This window comes from Mesoplodon densirostris, chromosome 5 (assembly GCF_025265405.1).
Source record: "Mesoplodon densirostris isolate mMesDen1 chromosome 5, mMesDen1 primary haplotype, whole genome shotgun sequence".
NCBI lineage: Eukaryota > Metazoa > Chordata > Mammalia > Artiodactyla > Ziphiidae > Mesoplodon > Mesoplodon densirostris.
In genome coordinates this window covers 48,509,574-48,531,173 of record NC_082665.1, presented here as the reverse complement: position 1 = coordinate 48,531,173, position 21,600 = coordinate 48,509,574, and the positions used below count along the sequence as shown (strand labels likewise).

Below are 21,600 nucleotides of genomic sequence, written 5' to 3'. Positions count from 1 at the left end.
CTTATTTATTTTAAAACTGGAAGTTTGTACCTTTTGACCCCCTTCACCCATTTTGCATACAGCCTATCTACACCCCCTCCCCACCTCAGGCAACCACCAATCTGTTCTCTGTTCCTTTGTTTTTGTTTTTTGTTTTCTCTTTTTTTTGAAGTATAATTGACATTATACATATATATATATATATATATATATATATATATATATATAACATATTAGTTTTAGGTGTACAACATAGTGATCTGATATTTGTATTTATTATGAAATGATCACCACAACAAGTCTAGTTAACATCTGTCACCACACATGGTTACAAAATTTGTTTTTCTTGTGATGAGAACTTTTAAGATCTACTCTCTTAGCAACTTTCAAACATGCAGTACAGTAGTGTTAACTATAGTCACCATACTGTACATTACATCCCCATGACTTACTTTTTTTTATAGCTGGGAGTTTGTACCTTTCAACTATCTTCACTCATTTCTCACCCCCCATCCTCGCCATCCCTCCACCCACCACCTCTGCCAATCACCAGTTTGTTCTCTGTTATCACTGAGCCTGTTTTTTGTTTCATTTTTTAAGATTCCACATATAAGTGACATCATACAGTGTTTGTCTTTCTCTGTTTGACTTATTTCACTTAGCATAATGCCCTCCAGGTCCATCCAAGTTGTCGTGAATGGCAAGATTTCATTCTTTTTATGACTGAATAATATTCCATTTGTATATATATATTATATATACACACACACACATATATATGTACCACATCTTCTTTATCCATTTACTCATCATTGGAGACTTAGATTGTTTCCACATCTTGGCTGTTGTAAATAAGGCTGCAATGAACATGGGAGCACAGATATGTTTTTGAGCTACTGTTTTATTTCCTTCATGTCAATACTCAGAAGTGGAATTGCTGGATTATGTGGTAGTTCTATTTTTAATTTTTTGAGGAACCTCCATACCCTTGTCCATAGTGGCTGCACCAATTTACGTTCCCATCGACAGTACACTAGGGTTCCCATTCACCGTTGTTTTTTTCCTCACCTCTCCATACAAGCAGATGGGGTAGAACTGTTCTCAGTCAACTACTATGATAACTGGCTCCAAAGTTGTAGCAGGAATTCAGCCAAAACAGAATTAGATAATCCAAGGTTACAGTAGGATGTTAAAAACTCCAAAGACAGAGATAATTAGAATTTATAATCCCTCCCTTTGCCAGTTTAAAATTTCCCATTGTGCAAATGTAAATCATCTGCACAAGTATTTTATGCCTCTTTCTCTTTTCATGCCCCATGGTGATAACCAGTTTGTCATCCTCCCTCATGTGTACCTTTAAATACGTTAATAAGTCATAAAAATTACTCAACATTTAATTAGTTTAAACTCTCCTCCAAGAGTTTTGATAGGAAATGCTGCAGTTCTCCTTTCTGTCTGAAAGTAATGGTAGTGATTTTGTCATTGGCCCAACAGGGAGAATTCTCTGTGTCCAGCATTATCATCCAAACGTCGGCTCAAGTCTGCCCCCTAGAGTAGAGTAATCAGTGTGCCTTGACAGTAGTGCTCAACTGTGTTATTTCATATTTCTGACACTGGTCTTTTCCAGAGGGTAGACACTTTTCTATTTTATATGCGTCTGCATTATTTGAAAGTATGTCAGATACCTTTTTTTTGTTTTGGGGGGGATTGTTTAAGCATAGATTTTATTTATTTATTTATTTTTGGCTGCGTTGGGTCTTCGTTGCTGCACGTGGGCCTTCTCTAGTTGCTGTGAGAGGGGGCTACTCTTCATTGCGGTGCGCGGGCTTCTCATTGCGGTGGCTTCTCTTGTCGCAGAGCATGGGCTCTAGACGCGTGGGCTTCCATAGTTGTGGCTCGAGGGCTTCAGTAGTTGTGGCTCCCGGCCTCTAGAGCGCAGGCTCAGTAGTTGTGGTGCACGGGCTTAGTTGCTCCGCGGCACGTGGCATCTTCCTGGACCAGAGCTCGAACCTGCATCCCCTGCATTGGCAGGCAGAATCTTAACCACTGCGCCACCAGGGAAGTCCGATACTGTTATTTTTATAAGTAAAAAATGTTTCCATTGGGGGGGAATACTATCTACAACACAATTTTTTATTTCAAGAGAGTATCATATGACAGTGTCTTGCCTAAAATAGGCAGGATTAATTCAAGTTCTAGAACACTGGTTGTTCAGAGTCACATTCTCAGACTATATCTATTACATCACTACTATGTGATAAGCAAAGTTTCTGGGAATGCAAAAATGATTAAGATATGGTTCCTACTACTAAGAGTTCACAGTCTAGATGGGAAGACAGACGTAAGTAAATCATTACATGATAAAACCGACATGAGTCATACTATAGTACAGAAGAGAATATGAATAAACAGATATTTTTATTTGGAAAGAATAGGAAGGAAGGAAGGAAGCGGGGAAGGAAGGGAGGAAGGAAGCGGGGAAGGAAGGGAGGAAGGAAGGAAGGAAGGAAGGGAGGGAGGAAAGAAAGAATCAGGTTAATAAACTTTAAAATGTTGTAACTAGTATTAGGCCAGTTAACCCAAAATAATACCATGGATTAATTAAATTCCAATTCTTTTTAAGCTTCCTAGAATTTAAAAAATAAAATTCAAGTAATATAAAAAGAGGCTTGAGAGTTAGAGTATAGATCATTGCTGCCCAATAGAAATGTGAGACATAAAGGTAATTTTAAATTTTCTAATAGTAGCGACATTAAAATAGGGAAAAACAGGAGAAATTAATTTTAATAATATATTTTATTTAACCAAACATATCCAAAATATTATCATTTTTGTTGGAATCAAGGCAAGATATAAAGGGCCTGATGTGGGATGCTGGCAATGAGAATGGAATTTGGTCGGTCCAAGTGATATTTAGAGGGAAAATAAGCAGAAGTTGATAATTATTTGAATGGAGAACAAGAAGAGTACATGATGGTTTCAAACACAACCAGGTTCTTGGTTGATAACTGGTAAATGATGCTAACCATTCACTGAGACAGGGAAAACAGATTGGGGGCAGGCAGGGCAAGAAATAATTACTTACTTTAAAAAAATGAGTTTGCAGGAACTCTCTGGCAGTCCAGTAGTTAGAACTTGGCGCTTACACTGTCGAGGGCCCAGGTTCAATCCCTGGTAAGGAAACTAAGAGCTCACAAGCCACACGGTGTGGCCAAAAAAAAAAACAAAACAAAAAAAAAGTGGTACCTATTGGTATATTATGAGGGAAGTTTCAAAGATGGAAGAGACTTGAGAATGTTTTAAGCAAGGAACCATTAAAATTATGCACTTGACTATTTTAAAAGATGTAAATGATATACTGTTAACTGAAATGAACTCATGTTTGGAAAAAAGTTTGTGTGTGTGTGTGTGTGTGTGTGTGTGTTTGTATACACATAGATAATATTCTGGAAGGACAGACAACAAAGTATTAACCATGTTTATCTCCAAGTAGGTACAATAAGAGTTTTTAATTTTCATTCTTTTTCTTGATCTGTATTTTTATTATGACAACTATCATTTTGTGATATTTAAAAAAGGCAATAAGCTGTCAACTTCATATTCAGAGAGTCCCCCCTCTTCCATTTACTATGGTCCTGAAAGTGTGTTGAAAACAGACTTTCCTCCAATTTGATAAAATATAGTATAAAAGTCCTAATCCTGATTTTCCCAGGTACTGCTATCCTTGAAGGGGAAGAAACTTCACAGATACCCTGGCTGGAGTGGAAGGTGGCTACTGTCTCAGCCAGCCAGCCAATGGGCCCTGGGAACTCCAGGCATCTCTCCTTTCCATGGGTGGGCCACCTCTCCCCAGACCTTTCTTTTGGGGCCACAGCAGATGAGTAGACCATCCCCAAATCTGAAACTTGGTTAGCAAGACTGAAAAGTACCCAAAGCAAGGGTGGGGAAACAACATAGTATAACACAGACCTCAAAGGCAGGTCAGGTCCCATCCTCCCCCTTGGTGGTGGCAAATAACAGGCAAACACACCATGTAATAGCTGAAGTCATCTTTTACCTGTGCGAAAAATTATCATTAAAAAGCAGCATGAAAGTGTCAATTCAAAATGGTGAAGGTACAAGTTGTATGAATTGAAAGAATGCAAATTAATGATCATCACTATTTTACTTTTCTTTCACTGTTTTCCTCTTCTCTTTTTCTCTCTCCTTTTCCTTCTTTTTATTGTCTATGCCAAAGTTAGTTTGTTCTTCCATAAGCAGTAAGTTCCGGCATTAGTAATGAGTAGTAGTTTTGGGAGATCTTCTGCTTTACAAAACAGAGATTCTAGCTGCCCTTGGGCATTTGACGATCCAAGACAGAGACAAAGAATAAATAGGGAGAATTCTACTATCTTTTCTTCAAGGGAAAAAAACAGAATATGGCCTCAGTATGTTAATTAACCTGATCGTGGTGATGATTTTACAAAGTATGTCAAATACCATACACCTATCAATCATGTTGTGCAATATAAATATATACAATTTTACTTGTCAGTTATACTTCAATAGAGCTGAGGGAAAAAAAGAAGTGCCTGCTTCAGCAGCACATACACTGAAACTGGAACTTATCTGGATACAGAGAGAATTAGCACAGCTCCTGTGCAAAGATGACACGCAAATTTGTGAGGTGGTCCATATGTTTTAAATAAATCATGCGATGTAACGTACAGCATGGTGACTATAGTTGACAATATTGTATTGTATATTTGAAAGTTGCTAAGAGAGTAGATCTTAAAAGTTCTCATCACAAGAAAAAAATGTGTAACTATGTATGGTGATGGATGTTAACTAGATTTACTGTGGCAATCATTTCACAATACATACAAATACTGAATCTTTACGTTGGACACCTGAAACTAATATCATGTTACATGTCAATTATACCTCAGTAAAAAATAAATAGTCTCATAAAGTTCAAACCCAGAGCATAAAGCTGATCTCAGAGATTCAGTCTCCACCCACGTAATCAAAATTGTAACGCACTCCCAAGTCCCGCTTTTCTCATTCACATCTGCCCGTTCTCAAGCAAATCACACACCTACTAAGTCAGGACCCACTGCGAAAGGGAAATGAAGGTCCTGCCTCAACCGAGGGACATGAGTCAGCATGAACTGGGCTCCGGCCCTAACTCTGCCACCTCCCCAGTGAGTGACTGAACTTTCCTAAACTCCAGTTTCCTCAGCCAGCAAGTGAAAAGAAGACTAGGTCCCACCTCAGAGTGGTGAGGACTATTAGGTAATGCATTCAAACTCTCAGCACAGTACTTGGCACCTTAATTACCAGCTCTCATTAAATGATGGCCTTTAGACATACTTATATAATCACTTCTAATAAGGAAGTAAGTAAGCATCGAGTCACACCAATGACCTTTATTTTAGATTATTTGCGAGGGTGATGTGGAAGAAGTGTTGGTGAAGATGTGTGGGTGGCTCTTTAAATATCTCTCTTCACATTTTCAATAATTACTTTAAGCTATTAAAATACCTTTTATCCTTTTTATTCCCATAAAAGGGCAACAGAGCAGATCACACTCCGAAAAGCAGCTGAAGTATGATGCAAGCTGTCTTGGGGAGCAGCTGAATCAACCACCCACTTGAGTCACTCAGCATCTGCAGACTCTTTACAGCTACCACTCCTGGGCCTGGTGAATTGGGGCTCAAAGAAACACAGCAGCATCAGTAGTCATGGTGTGGAAACAAAGTACTATTTGGGCCCCTTTTCAGACAGGGCGGGCAGGTACGCTTCTCCACGCTCTTCCTTCCCAGAGCTCCTTCTTTCCTCCGCTTTCTTGCAAGACCTCATTTCCAGTGCCTGGCATTCTCTCTCATTTCTCTCCTTTCTGCTCTCAGGTCCCTGAAAAAGAAGGGTCAGAAAAGGGTAGATATGCCGAAAGCTGACAACATTCCACATTTTTCCTAATTATCAGAAATGAAGAAAACCCTAATCATTTAGCAGACTTTCACATCTTAGTTTCTAGTAATAAATTAGCATAAGCCTAAGGGTGTTGCTAAAGGTTTAGTCATAAAATAAAGGAATAGGGAGCCTTAGGCATCAGCAGGTGGTCTATGGAGGAAACTCAACCTGCACACTACTCTGCCTCTAATGTACAGAGGGATGTGATTCCATGGCATAGTAAAATTAATATTCTTCTGGTGCTTTTTGAAAAGGAATGTGGCAAGGGGATCATACACGGAATGATTCTAACCTCCTAATGTTCACTCCCTTAAATTACATTAATAGTAGGGTTTGCACTAAGTTTTCAGGTGAGGACTGGGTAAAGAACAAAGTTTCAAGGAATGACATTCAACCACACAACATTCCCCAACAAGTTGCCCAGGGGTCTACATTCAATGACTGAATGAACACCCACTGTTGTTCTAAGATGGGGAGATTCGGCACTAACTAGAGAGAACCTACTTCCTGGATTCTACACCTAGGCAGAGGGAGACAATCAATCAATAAGCCTAAAAGGAAACAAGAAAATAAAAGGTAGTGATAAGTGCAATGATAACTATAAATAGGGTGATATGATAGGGAACTGGGATGGGGGGTTCTTCTTTGGTTTCCATGGTGAAAGTGACTTTCAAAGGAATTACTGATAAAAGAATGGTGTTGATAAATGTGGTGGTATCTATTTTTACACTTCAAGATCATTACTCCTCCCCTCCTCCATTCCAGTGAACTGGAAACACTGGAGAACCCCTGAGTGTCTATGAGGTGAACATATGCAGTGGTGAGAGTAACAGTCAGATGGGCAAGGTCATGACTCGGCCCTGCAGGGTGAGTTATGGGGATGTCTGGTTCCTGTGGTGGTGTTAGCTACTGTACATTGTTAAATTGTTTTCATACCTAGATTATTTCATTTCTATCTATACTGGTCCATTAGTCAAAATCAGAAAGCAAAACAAATGATGCAGCTGAGATGCAAGTTAAGAGGAGCTTAAAAATTGTACTAGCTCTGTAAATGTGCCTCCAGATTATTTTCATTAGCTCCAGTGCTTGTATTAAATCCATCAGTCTGATCATAATTCATATATAGCAGCCATGAGTGTCTCTAATCCTTATAAAAACAGTATAAAAAAGAAAATATAGTGATGATTATTTGCAATTTGGCTTTTCCCTTATTGGGAATCAAGACTATCCAAAAATTGCTCATAAATAATGACCTGATTTTTTCTTATCTCATCACTTAGAAACAAAATGTGAAAAATTATCAAAATAAGCCAGTTGAGTTTTTCAATATAAAAATGAAAAAATTTAACGTTGTTTGTCATGAGCAGGTCACAAAAGCAGTTTCTGGCTCTTCTTGATGCTAAAGGATGTAAAATTTAAATCTATGTATTAGTATACATCTGGCCCCCAAATAAAAGGCAATATATATTATTTTTTAAATTGCTGAAAACTCACACTTTTTAATGTAGTTAGCTTTAGAAAAGTGTATCAATTGTTAAATAGAAAAAAGTTTTAAAGTATGCCATGTTCTAAATTTTTAATTTTGCATTAAGATAAACTTTATAATATACTATTTAAAGATGGATATAAAATAAAATACTTAATTTAAAATTATTTATCATGTATATTTATCATATAATATGAAAAAATTTTAATGATTTTGTAAATTCCTAGCAGGTTTCTAGCTATTATACAGTTGTCCCTTGGTATCCGCAAAGGGGTTGGTTCCAGGACCACCCACAGGTACCAAAATCCATGGATGCTCAAGGCCGACTGTACATAACTATGAAAAGAGTTCTTGAGTCAAAAAAGTTGAAAATGCTGCCTTGGTTATCTTGGTTCTCAAAAGGAAGAACTTGAGAAATGAATGAAACAAACATTTTTATATTTTAAGGATAATGTAATGAACACCTCTTTAAATAAGAAAACTGATTTCACATTTACACCCTTATGTAAATAGGTGATATGAATGTTTTTCTGAAGCCATCAGAATCAACAAAGAATTGTTCAGATTAAAATCTTTTTCAGAATATATTTATACCCCCCTTGTTCCAGAAAGAATTTAAAGCAAGTCAGTCCCCTCATTAATACAATTAATAATTTCAACACGTAGTTTTGAAACAGGAATTTTTTCACGCCTGTTTTATTCCTGCCAAAAGTTTATAATGTGAATCTAATCATGAAGAAATGTCAGATGAACTCAAACTGAGCTTCATTCTAAAAAATAACTGACCTGTACTCTTCAGATGCCAGTCCCATGAAAAAGACCAAGGCATTGTTCCAGAAATAAAATACCTTAAAGGGACATGAAAATCGGTTGCAATGCATGATCTGGAATCTCGTTCTACAAAATATTATTGGAACAACTGACAAAATATGAATCAGGTCAATAGATCAGACATAAAAGTTTTGTATTGGTGTTAATTTCCTGAGTTTAATTACCGTACTGTATTTATGCCCTTGTGCCCTTGTTTGGGGGTGGGAAGGAGAGAGAGGGTATAGGAAAATGTGATAATATATTCACGTTTAGAGGAAATCTAGATGAAGGGTGTAGTTTTGTACTATTCTTGCAACCTTGCTCTAAGTCTGAAACCATATCTTTAAAAAACAGTATAAAGAAAAGACAAAACAGAAACTCTTAATAAGGTTTAGATGGAGTAACTGACAGCTGTTCACTACTCTTCCTTCCTTATTTCCCTTATGATCCAGTAGAGAGAGCAGCTTACTGAAGGGGAATCGTAGATACACAAGGTCACTGTGACAAAAGTGAGCTGCCACCTGTGAGGCAAAGATGCACAGTGACAATCCCAACAGCCATCATTGCTAGGCAGAAAGCAGCGCACTCAGGTGGACAATGAGGTAGGAAGCACCTGAGTGCCTTCCCCTGGCCATTCACAGAGCATAGCTCAAGACCCAGGTGGCAATCCACCTAGGTTTACTTATTTGCTCTGCCTACTACATGGCAGAAACATATCATTATTCTTGTTTTGCAAAATAAAACCAAAACCAAAGACCCACCCAAAAAAAATGTATTTTGCTCAAGGCCACTCAGTGAGCACGTTGTAGAGTTGAAAAACTACCCCCAATTAATTGGTCTCTAGTTTATTACTTTATGTATCAAGTTTGGCATCATCGGTGGTGTTTCAATTCTTTCTCCCATTTCGTGGCTTTGTCTCCCTTGGGCTTCACTTAAGACTCTGATGAGGCCACTGTGAGTGCCTGGACTGCTCCTCTACCTCTGGATACTCACACCATAGTGTCCAGAGAGTCCCTTCTGTGTGCTTTTTAAAAGTACAGGGGAACCCAACACCATCACAAACTATTTCCTACCAGATTAAATATGAGAGAACAAGAGCAGTAGGGGCAGTTGTTTCTTCTTCAGATAGTAAAAGGAGAATGAATCACAATTATTTATAATAAGGGTGATGAAAACAGAGGACCTTGGTGACAAAAACATTCCACATGTGCTCCTTTAGGAATTCTTCCTACACCACATGTCATCAATAATAATAATTTTAAAATTTTATGTACACCTGGGCTAAAACTGAGTGCCATTTTTCAAAGATCTCAACACCAAGCTGTAAATGAAGAAGTTAGATTTGTTCTCCTCAAACTAGGGGAGGATGAATCCTTTGGGTTTCCTTTTCTAAAACGGTTTAAATATTCAATAACTCTGTTACGTACCGAAGAGACAGAGCGTTTGGTTCTAAAGCAGAGTTGCTGTTCAGAGGACTCTGAAAATGCCTGAATTTTGGAATGGGATCTTCTTTTTGATTCCAGTGGCTCCTTGAATGACCCATCCCCGGAGCATTTTCTGTAATCCCGCATGTGAGTATGGCATTGAAATCCCTGGTCCTCATAAGAATGCCTTCTAGGATGGCTGTCAGATGACATCATGCTGGGAAGCACAGGAAACTGGGAATACAGAATTTAAAAATTTACAATATAAAGAGACTGCACAATATTAGCACAGAGACAGAATGTCCATAAATTACTAACCAAAGAAATCTCATGTTGGACTGAAATTTTATCTTCTTGATCAGTAGGAGCTTTCTCCTGCAATTAGGCAGTGGGGTCAATTGGTCAAAACATCAAGTAGAACATCTCAAGATTAGCTATGTTGCTCCTCTATCATTAGGTTGGTATAATAAAGTGTTCCAGCCTTAAATTGATATGTACAAATAAATTCCAAAATGATCAAAATAAATTTTTAATGAAGCCATAAACATTTAAGAAATAATACAAAGGCAAATTCTTGTGTGCTTTCTGTATGGAGAAGGAATTTCTAAGCAAAAGAGCAATGGAAGAAGTCATAAGGAAAAAAATTAATTTAACTATATAAAAATAAAGCTAATGTGCATAAAAAACAACATATAATATGGTAGACAAAAAACTTTAAAAATATTTGCTGCATGTTTAATAAATATTCTGAAAATAAGGGTATTTCACATAATACACACAAACACAGAGGTCATGTACTACAATGACATCAGTGTTAAAAATCACAATTGGAAAATGATGAAAAAAAAGATAGTTCAGATCAACCAAACTTCTGGAAAGAATTGTGACACTTGCTCTGTTAATTTCTCTCACTCCCCAACCCACTCCACTCCAGCTTTTTCACTCACACTTTTTCTTTTCGTTTTTTAAAAGGTATATTTAGTTCCTGTGCAAACTTTGCTGTAGCAGAGAGTGCTGCAATGATACACATTTTGGATGTGTATGAATGTATCTGTAAAAGTGAAACAGGTAGGTTTATAAAGAATAAGTGCATTTTAAATTGTGATATGTATTGTCAAATTATTCTCCAAAGAGGTGATACAAATTAATATTCCAAACCATGAGTGTGCCTGTTTCCCCAAACACTTGCCAACAAATAGGAAGAGTGAGATAGTATTATTGTTTTAATATGTATTTTTCTTATAATGAATGATGCTGTATAAACTTCATATGATAAAAATTGATGGAGATTTTAGGATTTCTTGGCATCTCATGTGTTACAGAGGATTAGACCCATTTCACAAGCGTGTGGGCAAAGGGGACCATACTCTGGGATCCAAGACACCTAGGTTTGGAGTTTGAGAAGGGGTCCCATTGATGGAGCACCTACTATGTGCAGACACACTTGCCCCTCACAACAAGCAGAAACTTGCTCTTCCACAGTGCTATTATTTATCTGAGAAAAGCTGATTAAATGGATTTTCTAAAGCTACATAGCTGATAAAGGGAAGAGCTAGGATTGCAATCCAAGTCAGTTGTAACTACACTCTGTGCTCTTTCTGCGTCCTGGCATTACTAACTGCTAACTTGGAGCAACAAGGCCAGCAGATCTGAAATCAGAAAACCCAGGTATGTCAATCTGCTACTCACTAGCTGTGCAACCTTGGGTAAATGATAACCTCTTTAGGGGCAGGGGAGGTCCTCAGGTTTCTCAAAGAATTTGTCAAAAAGCTGGAGTTGTTACCTTCAAGTCCTTCCAGGCCTCAGTCTGTAGTAACTTGTAATATGGCAAAAAATAGCTGTTAGCAGTTGCCTTATGTATTGAGGTGCTCCTATGTTGGGTGCATATGTATTTATAATTGTTATATCTTCTTCTTGGATTGATCCCTTGATCATTATGTAGTGTCCTTCCTTGTTTCTTGTAACATTCTTTATTTTAAAGTCTATTTTATCTGATATGAGTATTGCTACTTCAGCTTTCTTTTGATTTCCATTTGCATGGAATATCTTTTTCCATCCCCTCACTTTCAGTCTGTATGTGTCCCTAGGTCTGAAGTGGGTCTCTTGTAGACAGCATATATATGGGTCTTGTTTTTGTATCCATTCAGCAAGCCTGTGTCTTTTGGTTGGAGCATTTAATCCATTCAGGTTTAAGGTAATTATCGATATGCATGTTCCTACGACCATTTTCTTAATTGTTATGGGTTTGTTTTTGTAGATCCTTTTCTTCTCCTGTGTTTCCCACTTAAAGAAGTTCCTTTAGCATTTGTTGTAGAGCTGGTTTGTTGGTGCTGTATTCTCTTAGCTTTTGCTTGTCTGTAAAGCTTTTGACTTCTCCATCCAATCTGAATGAGATCCTTGCTGGGTAGAGTAATCTTGGTTCTAAGTTCTTCCCTTTCATCACTTTAAGTATATCATGCCACTCCTTTCTGGCTTGTAGAGTTTCTGCTGAGAAATAAGCTGTTAACCTTATGGGAGTTCCCTTGTATGTTATTTGTCATTTTTCCCTTGCTGATTTCAATAATTTTTCTCTGTCTTTAATTTTTGCCAATTTGATTACTATGTGTCTCAGGGTGTTTCTCCTTGGGTTTCTCCTGTATGGGACTTGCTGTGCTTCCTGGACTTGGATGGCTATTTCCTTTCCCATGTTAGGGAAGTTTTCAACTATAATCTCTTCAAATATTTTCTCTGGTCCTTTCTCTCTCTCTTCTCTTTCTGGGACCCGTATAATGCAAATGTTGTTGCATTTAATGTTGTCCCAGAGGTCTCTTAGGCTGTCTTCATTTCTTTTCATTCTTTTTTCTTTATTCTGTTCCACAGCAGTGAATTCCACCATTCTGTCTTCCAGATCACTTATCCGTTCTTCTGCCTCAGTTATTCTGCTATTGATTCCTTCTAGTGCAGTTTTCATTGCAGTTATTGTATTGTTCATCTCTGTTCATTTGTTCTTTAATTCTTCTAGGTCTTTGTTAAACATTTCTTGCATCTTCTCGGTCTTTGCCTCCATTCTTTTTCCGAGGTCCTGGATCATCTTCACTATCATTATTCTGAATTCTTTTTCTGGAAGATTGCCTATCCCCACTTCATTTAGTTGTTTTTCTGGGGTTTTATCTTGTTCCTTCATCTGGTACATAGCCCTCTGCCCTTTCATCTTGTCTATCTTTCTGTGAATGTGGTTTTTGTTCCACAGGCTGCAGGATTGTAGTTCTTCTTGCTTCTGCTGTCTGCCCTCTGGTGGATGAGGCTATCTCACACTTTTTCATCTAACACTAATGTTAGTCAGGATATTGGTCTCCATGTTGCCAAATTCTGGGCACGTAATGGTCTTTAGTCACTCCGTAGCATTCAACCCAGTTGCCTATTGAACCCTTCTGGAAACAGTCTTTCCCTTGCCTTCTACCACTGCACCCTCTTGGTTTCCCTTTGATCTTTCTGCCACTGTGTTTTAGACATTTTTGCTCACTTCTCCCTTCCAACTACTCATAACTGTTGGAGTCCCCCGACACTCTAAACTAGTCCTCCTTCCCTTCCTTTGTTTTCTTACTTTACACTGTCTCCCTCAATGTCTCACCCCCAGGCTTCAATTTCCATCTATAACCGAGTTTCTGATTTATTTGTTAGCACAGACCTCTCTTCTGAGCTTCTGCCCACTCAACTGCTCCTCTTGGTATCCCACAGGCACCCCACCTGACTTGTCCAAATTTGAACTCATCATCTCTCCTTCCCAAGCCTGCTTCTCAAGTGTCCCAGAACTCAGAAACCGGCACCACCATTTGCCCGGTTACTCGGACCAGTAATTCAGAAGCCCCACTCCACATCCAATCGCCAAGTCAGCAGATTCCACCTCTTAAATGTCTCTCAAAACCATCTACTTTTTTCCAGCACCACTGCTACTACCCTAATCCAAGTCATCATTACCTTTCACCCAGATTCCAGCAGCAGCCTCATAGTAGTGGATATCCTGCATTCACCCGTACTCACTTTATTTCACTTTTCCCACAGCAGCCAGCATAGTTAAAACAACGTCAAACTCATACCTAAGCACATTTCATTTTACACCTCATCTTGCACCACCCTCACCTCTTCAGTGACATAGCCTCACTGGTCTTCTGTCAGTTCCTCCAGCTCACCTGCTCCTGCCCAGCACAGGCACTTTCACAAGTGGTCCTCTCTGGCTGTGACCCTGCCCACAACCCCATCGCTTCACCTCATCCCTGGCTAATCACCGTTCAGTCACCTTGGAAACTGCATTTCCCCAGAAAGCCTTTCCTACCACCCCAATTGGTTCAGGCCCCTGAACCACCGTTACAAGCTCTCCTGAGATCTCACACTTCTTCATGACACTTATCACAGCTGTCATCAATAATTTGGTTAATTTTGTTACACATCTCTCTTCTCCATTAGACGGTATGCTCCTTCATGTCAGGGGCTACATTTCATTCCCTGCTAGAATCTCAGTATACAGCACTTTGCCTTCTTCATAGCATGAGTTCATTAAATATATATCGAATGAATAAATGTATAAAGAATGAAAGAAAAAGAAATACCAAACATAAAAATTGTTTATGCTTATTAGTAGTCAAAAATTATGTTAAATGATATCACATACAATTTTGCCTTCCAGGTTAGCAAAAAAATTTTTTTAATAATACTAACACTAGTAAGAGTGCTGGGGGATAGGCACTGTCATTCCTTGCTGGTAGGACTATAAATGGATACAGCTTTCCTAGAAAGCTGTTGGCAGTATGAGCGAGTCAAAAGGCTTAAAATAATTTCCCTCCTTGGGTCCATACATTGCACGTTATTATGGGCTGAATTGTGTCGTACCTCCCCCCCACTCCCACCCCGCCAAAGTCATATGTTGAAGCCCTACGTGAGTAGCTCAGAATGTGACTGTATTTGGGATAGGGTTTTTAAAGATTAAGTTAAAATGAGGCCATGAGGGCAGCCCTAATCCAATCTGACTAACGTTCTTACAAGAAGAGGAAATTTAGAGACACTTAGGGACATACTCACGCAGAGGAAAGACCATGTGAGGACACAGCGAGAAGGTGCCATCTATCAATACAAGCCAAGGAGAGAGGCCTCAGAAGAAATCAAACCTGCTGACACCTTGATCTTGGACTTCCAGCCTCCAGAGCTATGAGGAAATAAATGGCTGTTGTTTAAGCCACCCAGCCTGTGGTATTTTGTTATGGCGGCCTGAGCAAACTAATACACATATATAGAAACTTACTCTCAAACAATAATCAGGAATATGGTTAAAGATTTATAAAGTTGGTCTTCCCTGGTGGCACAGTGGTTAAGAATCCGCCTGCCAATGCAGGGGACACAGGTTCGAGCCTTGGTCCAGGAGGATTCCCACATGCTGCAGAGCAACGAAGTCTGTGCACCACAGCTACTGAGCCTGCACTCTAGAGCCCGCATGCCACAACTACTGAAGCCTGCATGCCTAGAGCCCGTGCTCCGCAACAAGAGAAGCCACCTCAATGAGAAGCCTGCACACCGCAACGAAGAATAGCCCCTGCTCGCTGCAACTAGAGAAAGCCCGCGCACAGCAATGAAGACCCAATGCAGCCAAAAATAAATAAATTAAATTAAATAAATTTTAAAGAAAAGATTTATAAAGTTGCTAAGATACATGAGGTAAGTCTGTAAATTAGTTCATTTACTGTAGGTCAGACGTGGTACGTGGTGCTATGGATAAATTGGGGAGCAAAACAGAGTGTCCCCCTCTTAGAACTTATGTGTGCAATGGAGATACATAAATGGGGCATATGCCTACATCCTTGGCCAAATGCTATTAAGGGAATGTTCAAGGTACAATAACAGGGTATAGCAGAGTAAAACCACATATATTTGGGTGGGTGTTGAGGTGACCGGGAGGATGGGGGGAGACTTCTGTGAAGGTGTGACAAGCTACAATCTGAAGGATGAGCAGGGTTAATTAGGAAACAGAGAACGCTTGTCGGCCTGAGGATGAGACCATACGTGCAGAAGCCCTGCCACAGAAGGAACTTGCCGGCGTAGAAGGAAGAGAAGTCTGGTAGGGCCGGGGAGCACCTGAGAGGAGGGGGGAGGGCTGGGATGGGTAAGCTGTGGGGACATCATAAGATGGGCAATCTTAAAACATACCCAACTGTGATCAAAACCTTTGTCTGCGATCTGGGGTTGTTTTCTTCCTACTCCTTTTTAGTATTTTTCATGTCTTCTACAGTGATCACGTATTATATTATCAGGAAAAATACAATACTTAAAGATTTGAGACTGGGACACAGAAGGACAGGTATTACATACGGTATGTGAAATGGTCAAGCTGATAGAAGCAAGAATAGAATGGTGGTTGCCGAGGTCTGGGAGGAGGGGGATATGGGGAGTTGCTAAACAATGGGTATAAAATTTCAGTTATGCAAAATAAGTTCTAGAGATCTGCTGCACAACAGTGTGCCTAAAGATGACAATATTGCCTTGTACACTTAAAGATCTGCCAGAGACGGTAGAGCTCATGTTTCATGTTCTCACCCCACTAAGATTTTAAAAATAAAACTTAAAAATGTGAGACTGGGAGTGAAATGCAGATGTTTGTACAAATGTCCTCTTCCATTGAGAGACCTGAAAAAAATGCAAGAGTTTCCATCACAATATAAATAAACACTTAATATCTCCTTATAGCAGATGAAACTTCCAGTTAGTCTCTTTTGGTGTGGGACCTTGTGAGAAACAAGCTTAAAAGAGCTCTCTAATTGGTTACAGGGAGAAAGCTCCCACTTTTAAAAATGTTTACTTACTAAGCAAGCTCTACTTTTGGAATTTTATATGCCCTTCTAATGTAATTTCCCTCACAAAGACTTGAATCAATGCCCTAAATAGCTGACTTTTTCAAGGTCTGGACTTGTCACCTCCATGGTCATGGACCAACCTTGTGGATCTATCTCCCATGCTGTGAAGCAGGCTCTAGTATGTGGGATGGGATCCCCACGCTTTGAGCTCAACACCTGGACTCCCCAGCTCCCAGGCTACAAAGCCTGCAGCAGGCATGGATTTTCTGAGCAATAACCACCCAGTGCCCTGACTCTCACTAGAAAACAGTGTTCTGAAAAACAATGCTGTTTCCTACTGTGGTCCCAGAAAACCATTTCTGTCAAAAAAAAAAAATCCTGTGCACTCTCTAACCCCAAGCCATAGGTCCTCACTTTAAAAAAAAAAAAAAAAAAGTTATGTAACATCTTCACTTCAAGAACTTAACTACTTGATGTTTTTTATTCTGGGTTTAATTGCAATCACCCTTCAGTTGTACCCCTCCTGCCATCTGAGTAAATGCAAGCACCTGAGCCACCCATCAACAGCAAGATGAGAAACAAGAGGGAGAAAGATCCAGGTGTTGAGACAGTAAGACCCATGTTGAATCTTAGTGCACCGTGTGTGTCAGGGACTCTGGGTACCATGCCCTTATCTCTAACCTCAGAACAAATCCTAAAAGGGAGTCATTCTTCCCCTTTTACAGATGAAGAAAATGAATCTTAGTTTGGGTAAGTGACTTGCCTATGACATGTGACTAGTGACTTTACGGGAGAGGTAAAGTGCCATGCCTAAGCATAAGACATAACTTCCTTGGCTGAATAATCCCAAACTTCTGTCTTCAACAGCAGCAACGACTTCATTCTATTTCTATGTGAAACTTCCTGTAAACGTGACTTTTAATAATGTACCAGTTGTAACAGAATTCGATTACGAAAGTAATAATAATTTGTAGGTCTTTAGGAATTAGTCTAAAAGAATTTTATGTGAGGACTATTTTATAATGTAGACTAATTGCCTATCAACAGAGCCAAGAGGGTTATAAATTAGTCAACTAGCTGTATATGGCAACAGCATCAGGAAAAAAAAAAAGATTCAAGTGTTCAACTGGTAAAACGGTAGGTCAGGGCTTCCCTGGTGGTGCAGTGGTTGAGAGTCCGCCTACCGATGCAGGGGGACACGGGTTCGTGCCCCGGTTCCGGTCCGCGGCTGGGCCCGTGAGCCATGGCCGTTGAGCTTGCACGTCCGGAGCCTGTGCTCCGCAACGGGAGAGGCCACAACAGGGAGAGGTGCCCGTACCGCAAAAAAAAAAAAAAAAAAAAAAAAGCTGTAGGTCAGTACCATCCACTGGGCATCCTTTAGGGAAACTAAAAGACATTTTAAACTCTGACACATAAGAAGGAGGAGGAGGAGGATGGAGAGGGGAAGGTGCAGGGTAGGAGAGGAGGAGAAGAAGTACTTATTAGGTACGAAGCACTGTCCTAAGCACGCTGTATACATTACTCACTGGATCTTAACAACACCCATATGATGTATGTACTATTATCATCAATTCCATTTACATAGAGGGAATCTCAGACAGAGAGAGGTTAGGTAACTTGCTCAGAGTTATGCTGCCAGTAGTAGGCGCTGGGAGGCTACCTCCAGAGCCCTCACTCTTACCCACTCCACTCTGCTGCCTTCCCAGCAACTCCTCTATCTCAGCATCTAGTAGAAGAGAGGAAACAAGTCCATGGAACATTATGATAAAAGCTCCTCTGGGGCTTCCCTGGTGGCGCAGTGGTTGAGGGTCCGCCTGCCGGTGCAGGGGACACGGGTTCGTGCCCCGGTCCAGGAAGATCCCACATGCCGTGGAGCGGCTAGGCCCGTGAGCCATGGCCGCTGAGCCTGCGCGTCCGGAGCCTGTGCTCCGCAACGGGAGAGGCCACAACAGGAAGAGGCCCGCGTACCGCAAAAAAAAAAAAAAAAAGAAGCACTGAGAAAGTCCATGTTGAGTTAGCAAAGCCCCAGTTCAGGGAACTCAGTTCCTCCTTGAAGAGATCTTTCATTCAGCACAATCCTCCCTTCCCCCAGGCCCTAACTGTATAGAACAGTGTTAAGAAAACCATGTTAAGCTGAAGGAGAAGATGATTAAAAAGTCGAATAGACTATTTAAAATTCACTTTCAATGAGTAGAATAAATAAGGGATATGGAGGTTGTTCTACTTCAAGTTTGTATTCATGTGACGATGGAGGGAGAAGGTAGATTAGTTCTACCTTCATATGAGAGAGTAATAAGAGAGACTTCATATGACTTACCTTATTTTTTTTTCACCAAGCACCTCAGGAGAGTAAAGTTAGATTTTTTAATTTGCTTTAAATCAGCAGTCACAGATTATAATGAATCTTGTCAAAAAGTAGTATTCTCTGAGAAGGACCAAGTTTTACCCCTTGTCTACCTCATTCTTCCTGCCAAATCTGTGTCTTCCACCAGATCAGAAGTGCCACAAGAACAAACACCATATGTCTTCTTTTTCCCTGTAATCCTATTGTGCCTTGTACAACGCCTGGCACAGAGTAGATATTATATAAATATGTTTGATGATTTAATGCTCCTTCACTATGGTTTTGCAAGAATCATGAGGCTGAAGAGCCATATTAGAAACCACATTCAAATAGGAAACAAGGGGAAAATTCTTCTCCTCCTTTGCATGCAATACTGATGGATGTAGGTTACTAATAGGTTGCAAGAGGGAAGAGCCTTAGAGTGGAGCAGTGGGGAGAGAAGGGAAAAGATAAGCCTAAGAGTAAGCTTTATTTTTTTAAGGTCTCTTATTGAGCTCAAAGCAAAACACAAATCTTCCAAACCTAATTTTTCTCATACCTCTAAAGTAAGAAAAGTTTGAGCACATCTTAGAGTTAGGAAAAGTTAAGTATCCAACTACAGATTCACTTCACAAATACATGGCATTGTGTGAATAGAGATGAAGAATCAGACCCCCCATTTCCTAGGACTCTGCCCACATCACCCAAGGTCCCCTGATCTGTGTTTTCTCAACTCAGTCAGGTTGTCATGTTTATCCCATGCTTTGTCTCCTTAGATAAACGCATGCTTTCTGCATGTTAGTCTGATAATTATGGAATTCATTGTCAACTCAGAGAATCTAAACAGGTTAACTCAGGCAAATGTCCAAAGCCAGTACGAGCAGGAAAAGATATATGGACCCCATTTAGAAATTTTATACAAAACAAATTTTGCTATTCCCCAAGAGCTTAAGGCAAACAGTATTGCAACCTATAAGTAGATTCTTGAAATAGGGTAGATTATCCCAGTTTTTAAAGTCTAACAGATACTAAAATTTATTCAAGAAACTATATTTTATAAGTCATGTTTCTTTCTTTGATTTCATAGTTTCTGTGGCTCTAAAGGGCTGTTGTGATAAATAGTGAATTTCATTTTTTGTCTTTGTTTCTCCCTGGTTCTCACTGTCTGGCTGAACACTAGTCATACTCCTGGTTCACACATTATGTATACCTCACTCAATGTGGGCATAAGAGATTGAAATGAGAGTGTGATAAGCAGGTGTTTATTTTATAACAGAATCATGGAAAGCAAGAGCTAGAAGGGTTCTTGGAGATCAACCAGTGCAACCTCTCTCCTTTTTTACTTAAAGAACCTGAAGTTCAATGAGGTGTTGAAATGTGCCCTTTCTCCCTGATTATGTGTTTGGTAAGAGATGTATTTTCAAATATTTGTGTCTCAGAGAGGTCTTATTCCTCAAACTTGCTGATCATTGGGCGTTTTAATATACTTCACCTGCATTATGCTTCTGGGAACTCTGGAGCTAAAAATAAAATAACATTACCCCAAAACTTATTTGGTTCTGGAGTTAGCAGTAGCCGGGGGTTGGGGAAATATTCCCTGGTAGCTGGAATTCTAAGTGACATGTGTACCCACTGCTGAGTCCACACCTGGTCAGGCCCACCCACTCCCCTCTTGGGAGCTTTCCTGCTCCCCTGACGCTGGGTGCTCTGCCTAGCCATGGAAAAATCGTGCTGAGGGTGGTAGAATGTTGGCTTTGTCTCCCATCAGGAAACCAAATGAGAACCAGCAGAAAGAGTGTATCAAATTTACCAGAGGTAGTGACTTATTATGTGGAATCCCCAATTCCTTAGATGTCACCAAATAGTGGAGCTATTTTCAGTATTTCAAAAAGACTATTGGAAATCAAACAGTGACCCACAACAATGCTACACAGACTATAACATCAGGTTTCTTTCCTTTGGCTTGAATTATATTACCACCCAATAGGATTATTCCAGGCTTATCAGGAGCTCTGAATCGCGGTTAAATATATCTTAGGTTGCTAAAAATGAAGGAATCATTACTTAATAGATGAAAATCAGGTCCCTTGGAGGACCAGACAAAATGATAAAAGGGATTTTTGTGAGTATAAAAAGAGGTTTGGAAGTATTCATTTTCAACCAAAGAAAACTTCATACCAAAGGACTCTCAAAAAGATCTAAGAGAAATCCCCTTCCCCTAGTCTAGCTCTCCCTCGGTTCCGTCATAATAACTCACTGGGCAGGGCAGGGAGGTTTTCCTGTAACTGGAGTCTTGTGATCCATGGCGGTCCCGGAGTCCTCTCTCATCCTCCTCTATCCAGCTGTGACCCCAGAAGCTGCTCATCCATTTGGCAAAAGACACATCATCATTGTCATCATCTTGGTGCTCCATGTAAAGGTGATTCAAAATATCGAAGGCCTGTTCCTAAATCTGGCAGAGAGAAATATTACCCAACAGGGCTGACTTGATGAAACCCAGGATCTCCCTCAAAAGACAAAACAAAACTGATGTTTTCAAATGGTCTCTGATAATGGAATCCTTAAAGGAGAAAGATTTACTAAACAACCACTTCACCATCAGGCAGCCTCTGGTAATGTCTATTTATAAATTGTGCAGCCCACATTCCCCTCCCCTCCCCCTGTCTTTTTAAATTGAGATGCTTTTTAATCCTTCCATTGCTGGGGCTTGTGCCTCGCAGCCTAAGGGTGGGAAGCACAGTCCACTGCCTGGTTTTCCCTGTGTTTTGTTGCTGAGGGCATGGGATGGCATCTCCAGCTGTTAATGGT

General features: G+C 39.9%; 1 protein-coding gene and 1 pseudogene across 1 annotated transcript; one reads left to right on the top strand and one right to left on the bottom strand.

Annotated features, from left to right (window-relative positions):
- The first annotated feature begins 4,546 nt into the window (after positions 1-4,546).
- On the top strand, positions 4,547-4,660 carry LOC132491539 (U6 spliceosomal RNA; annotated as a pseudogene).
- Positions 4,661-5,672: 1,012 nt separating this feature from the next.
- On the bottom strand, positions 5,673-21,205 carry LNP1 (leukemia NUP98 fusion partner 1). Its single transcript, XM_060100141.1, has 3 exons — positions 21,050-21,205; positions 9,655-9,885; positions 5,673-5,871 (listed from the first exon to the last, which is right to left on the bottom strand). Exons 1-3 carry the CDS (start codon positions 21,203-21,205, stop codon positions 5,722-5,724), a joined length of 537 nt encoding a protein of 178 aa, XP_059956124.1. The 3' UTR covers positions 5,673-5,721.
- Positions 21,206-21,600: the final 395 nt, after the last annotated feature.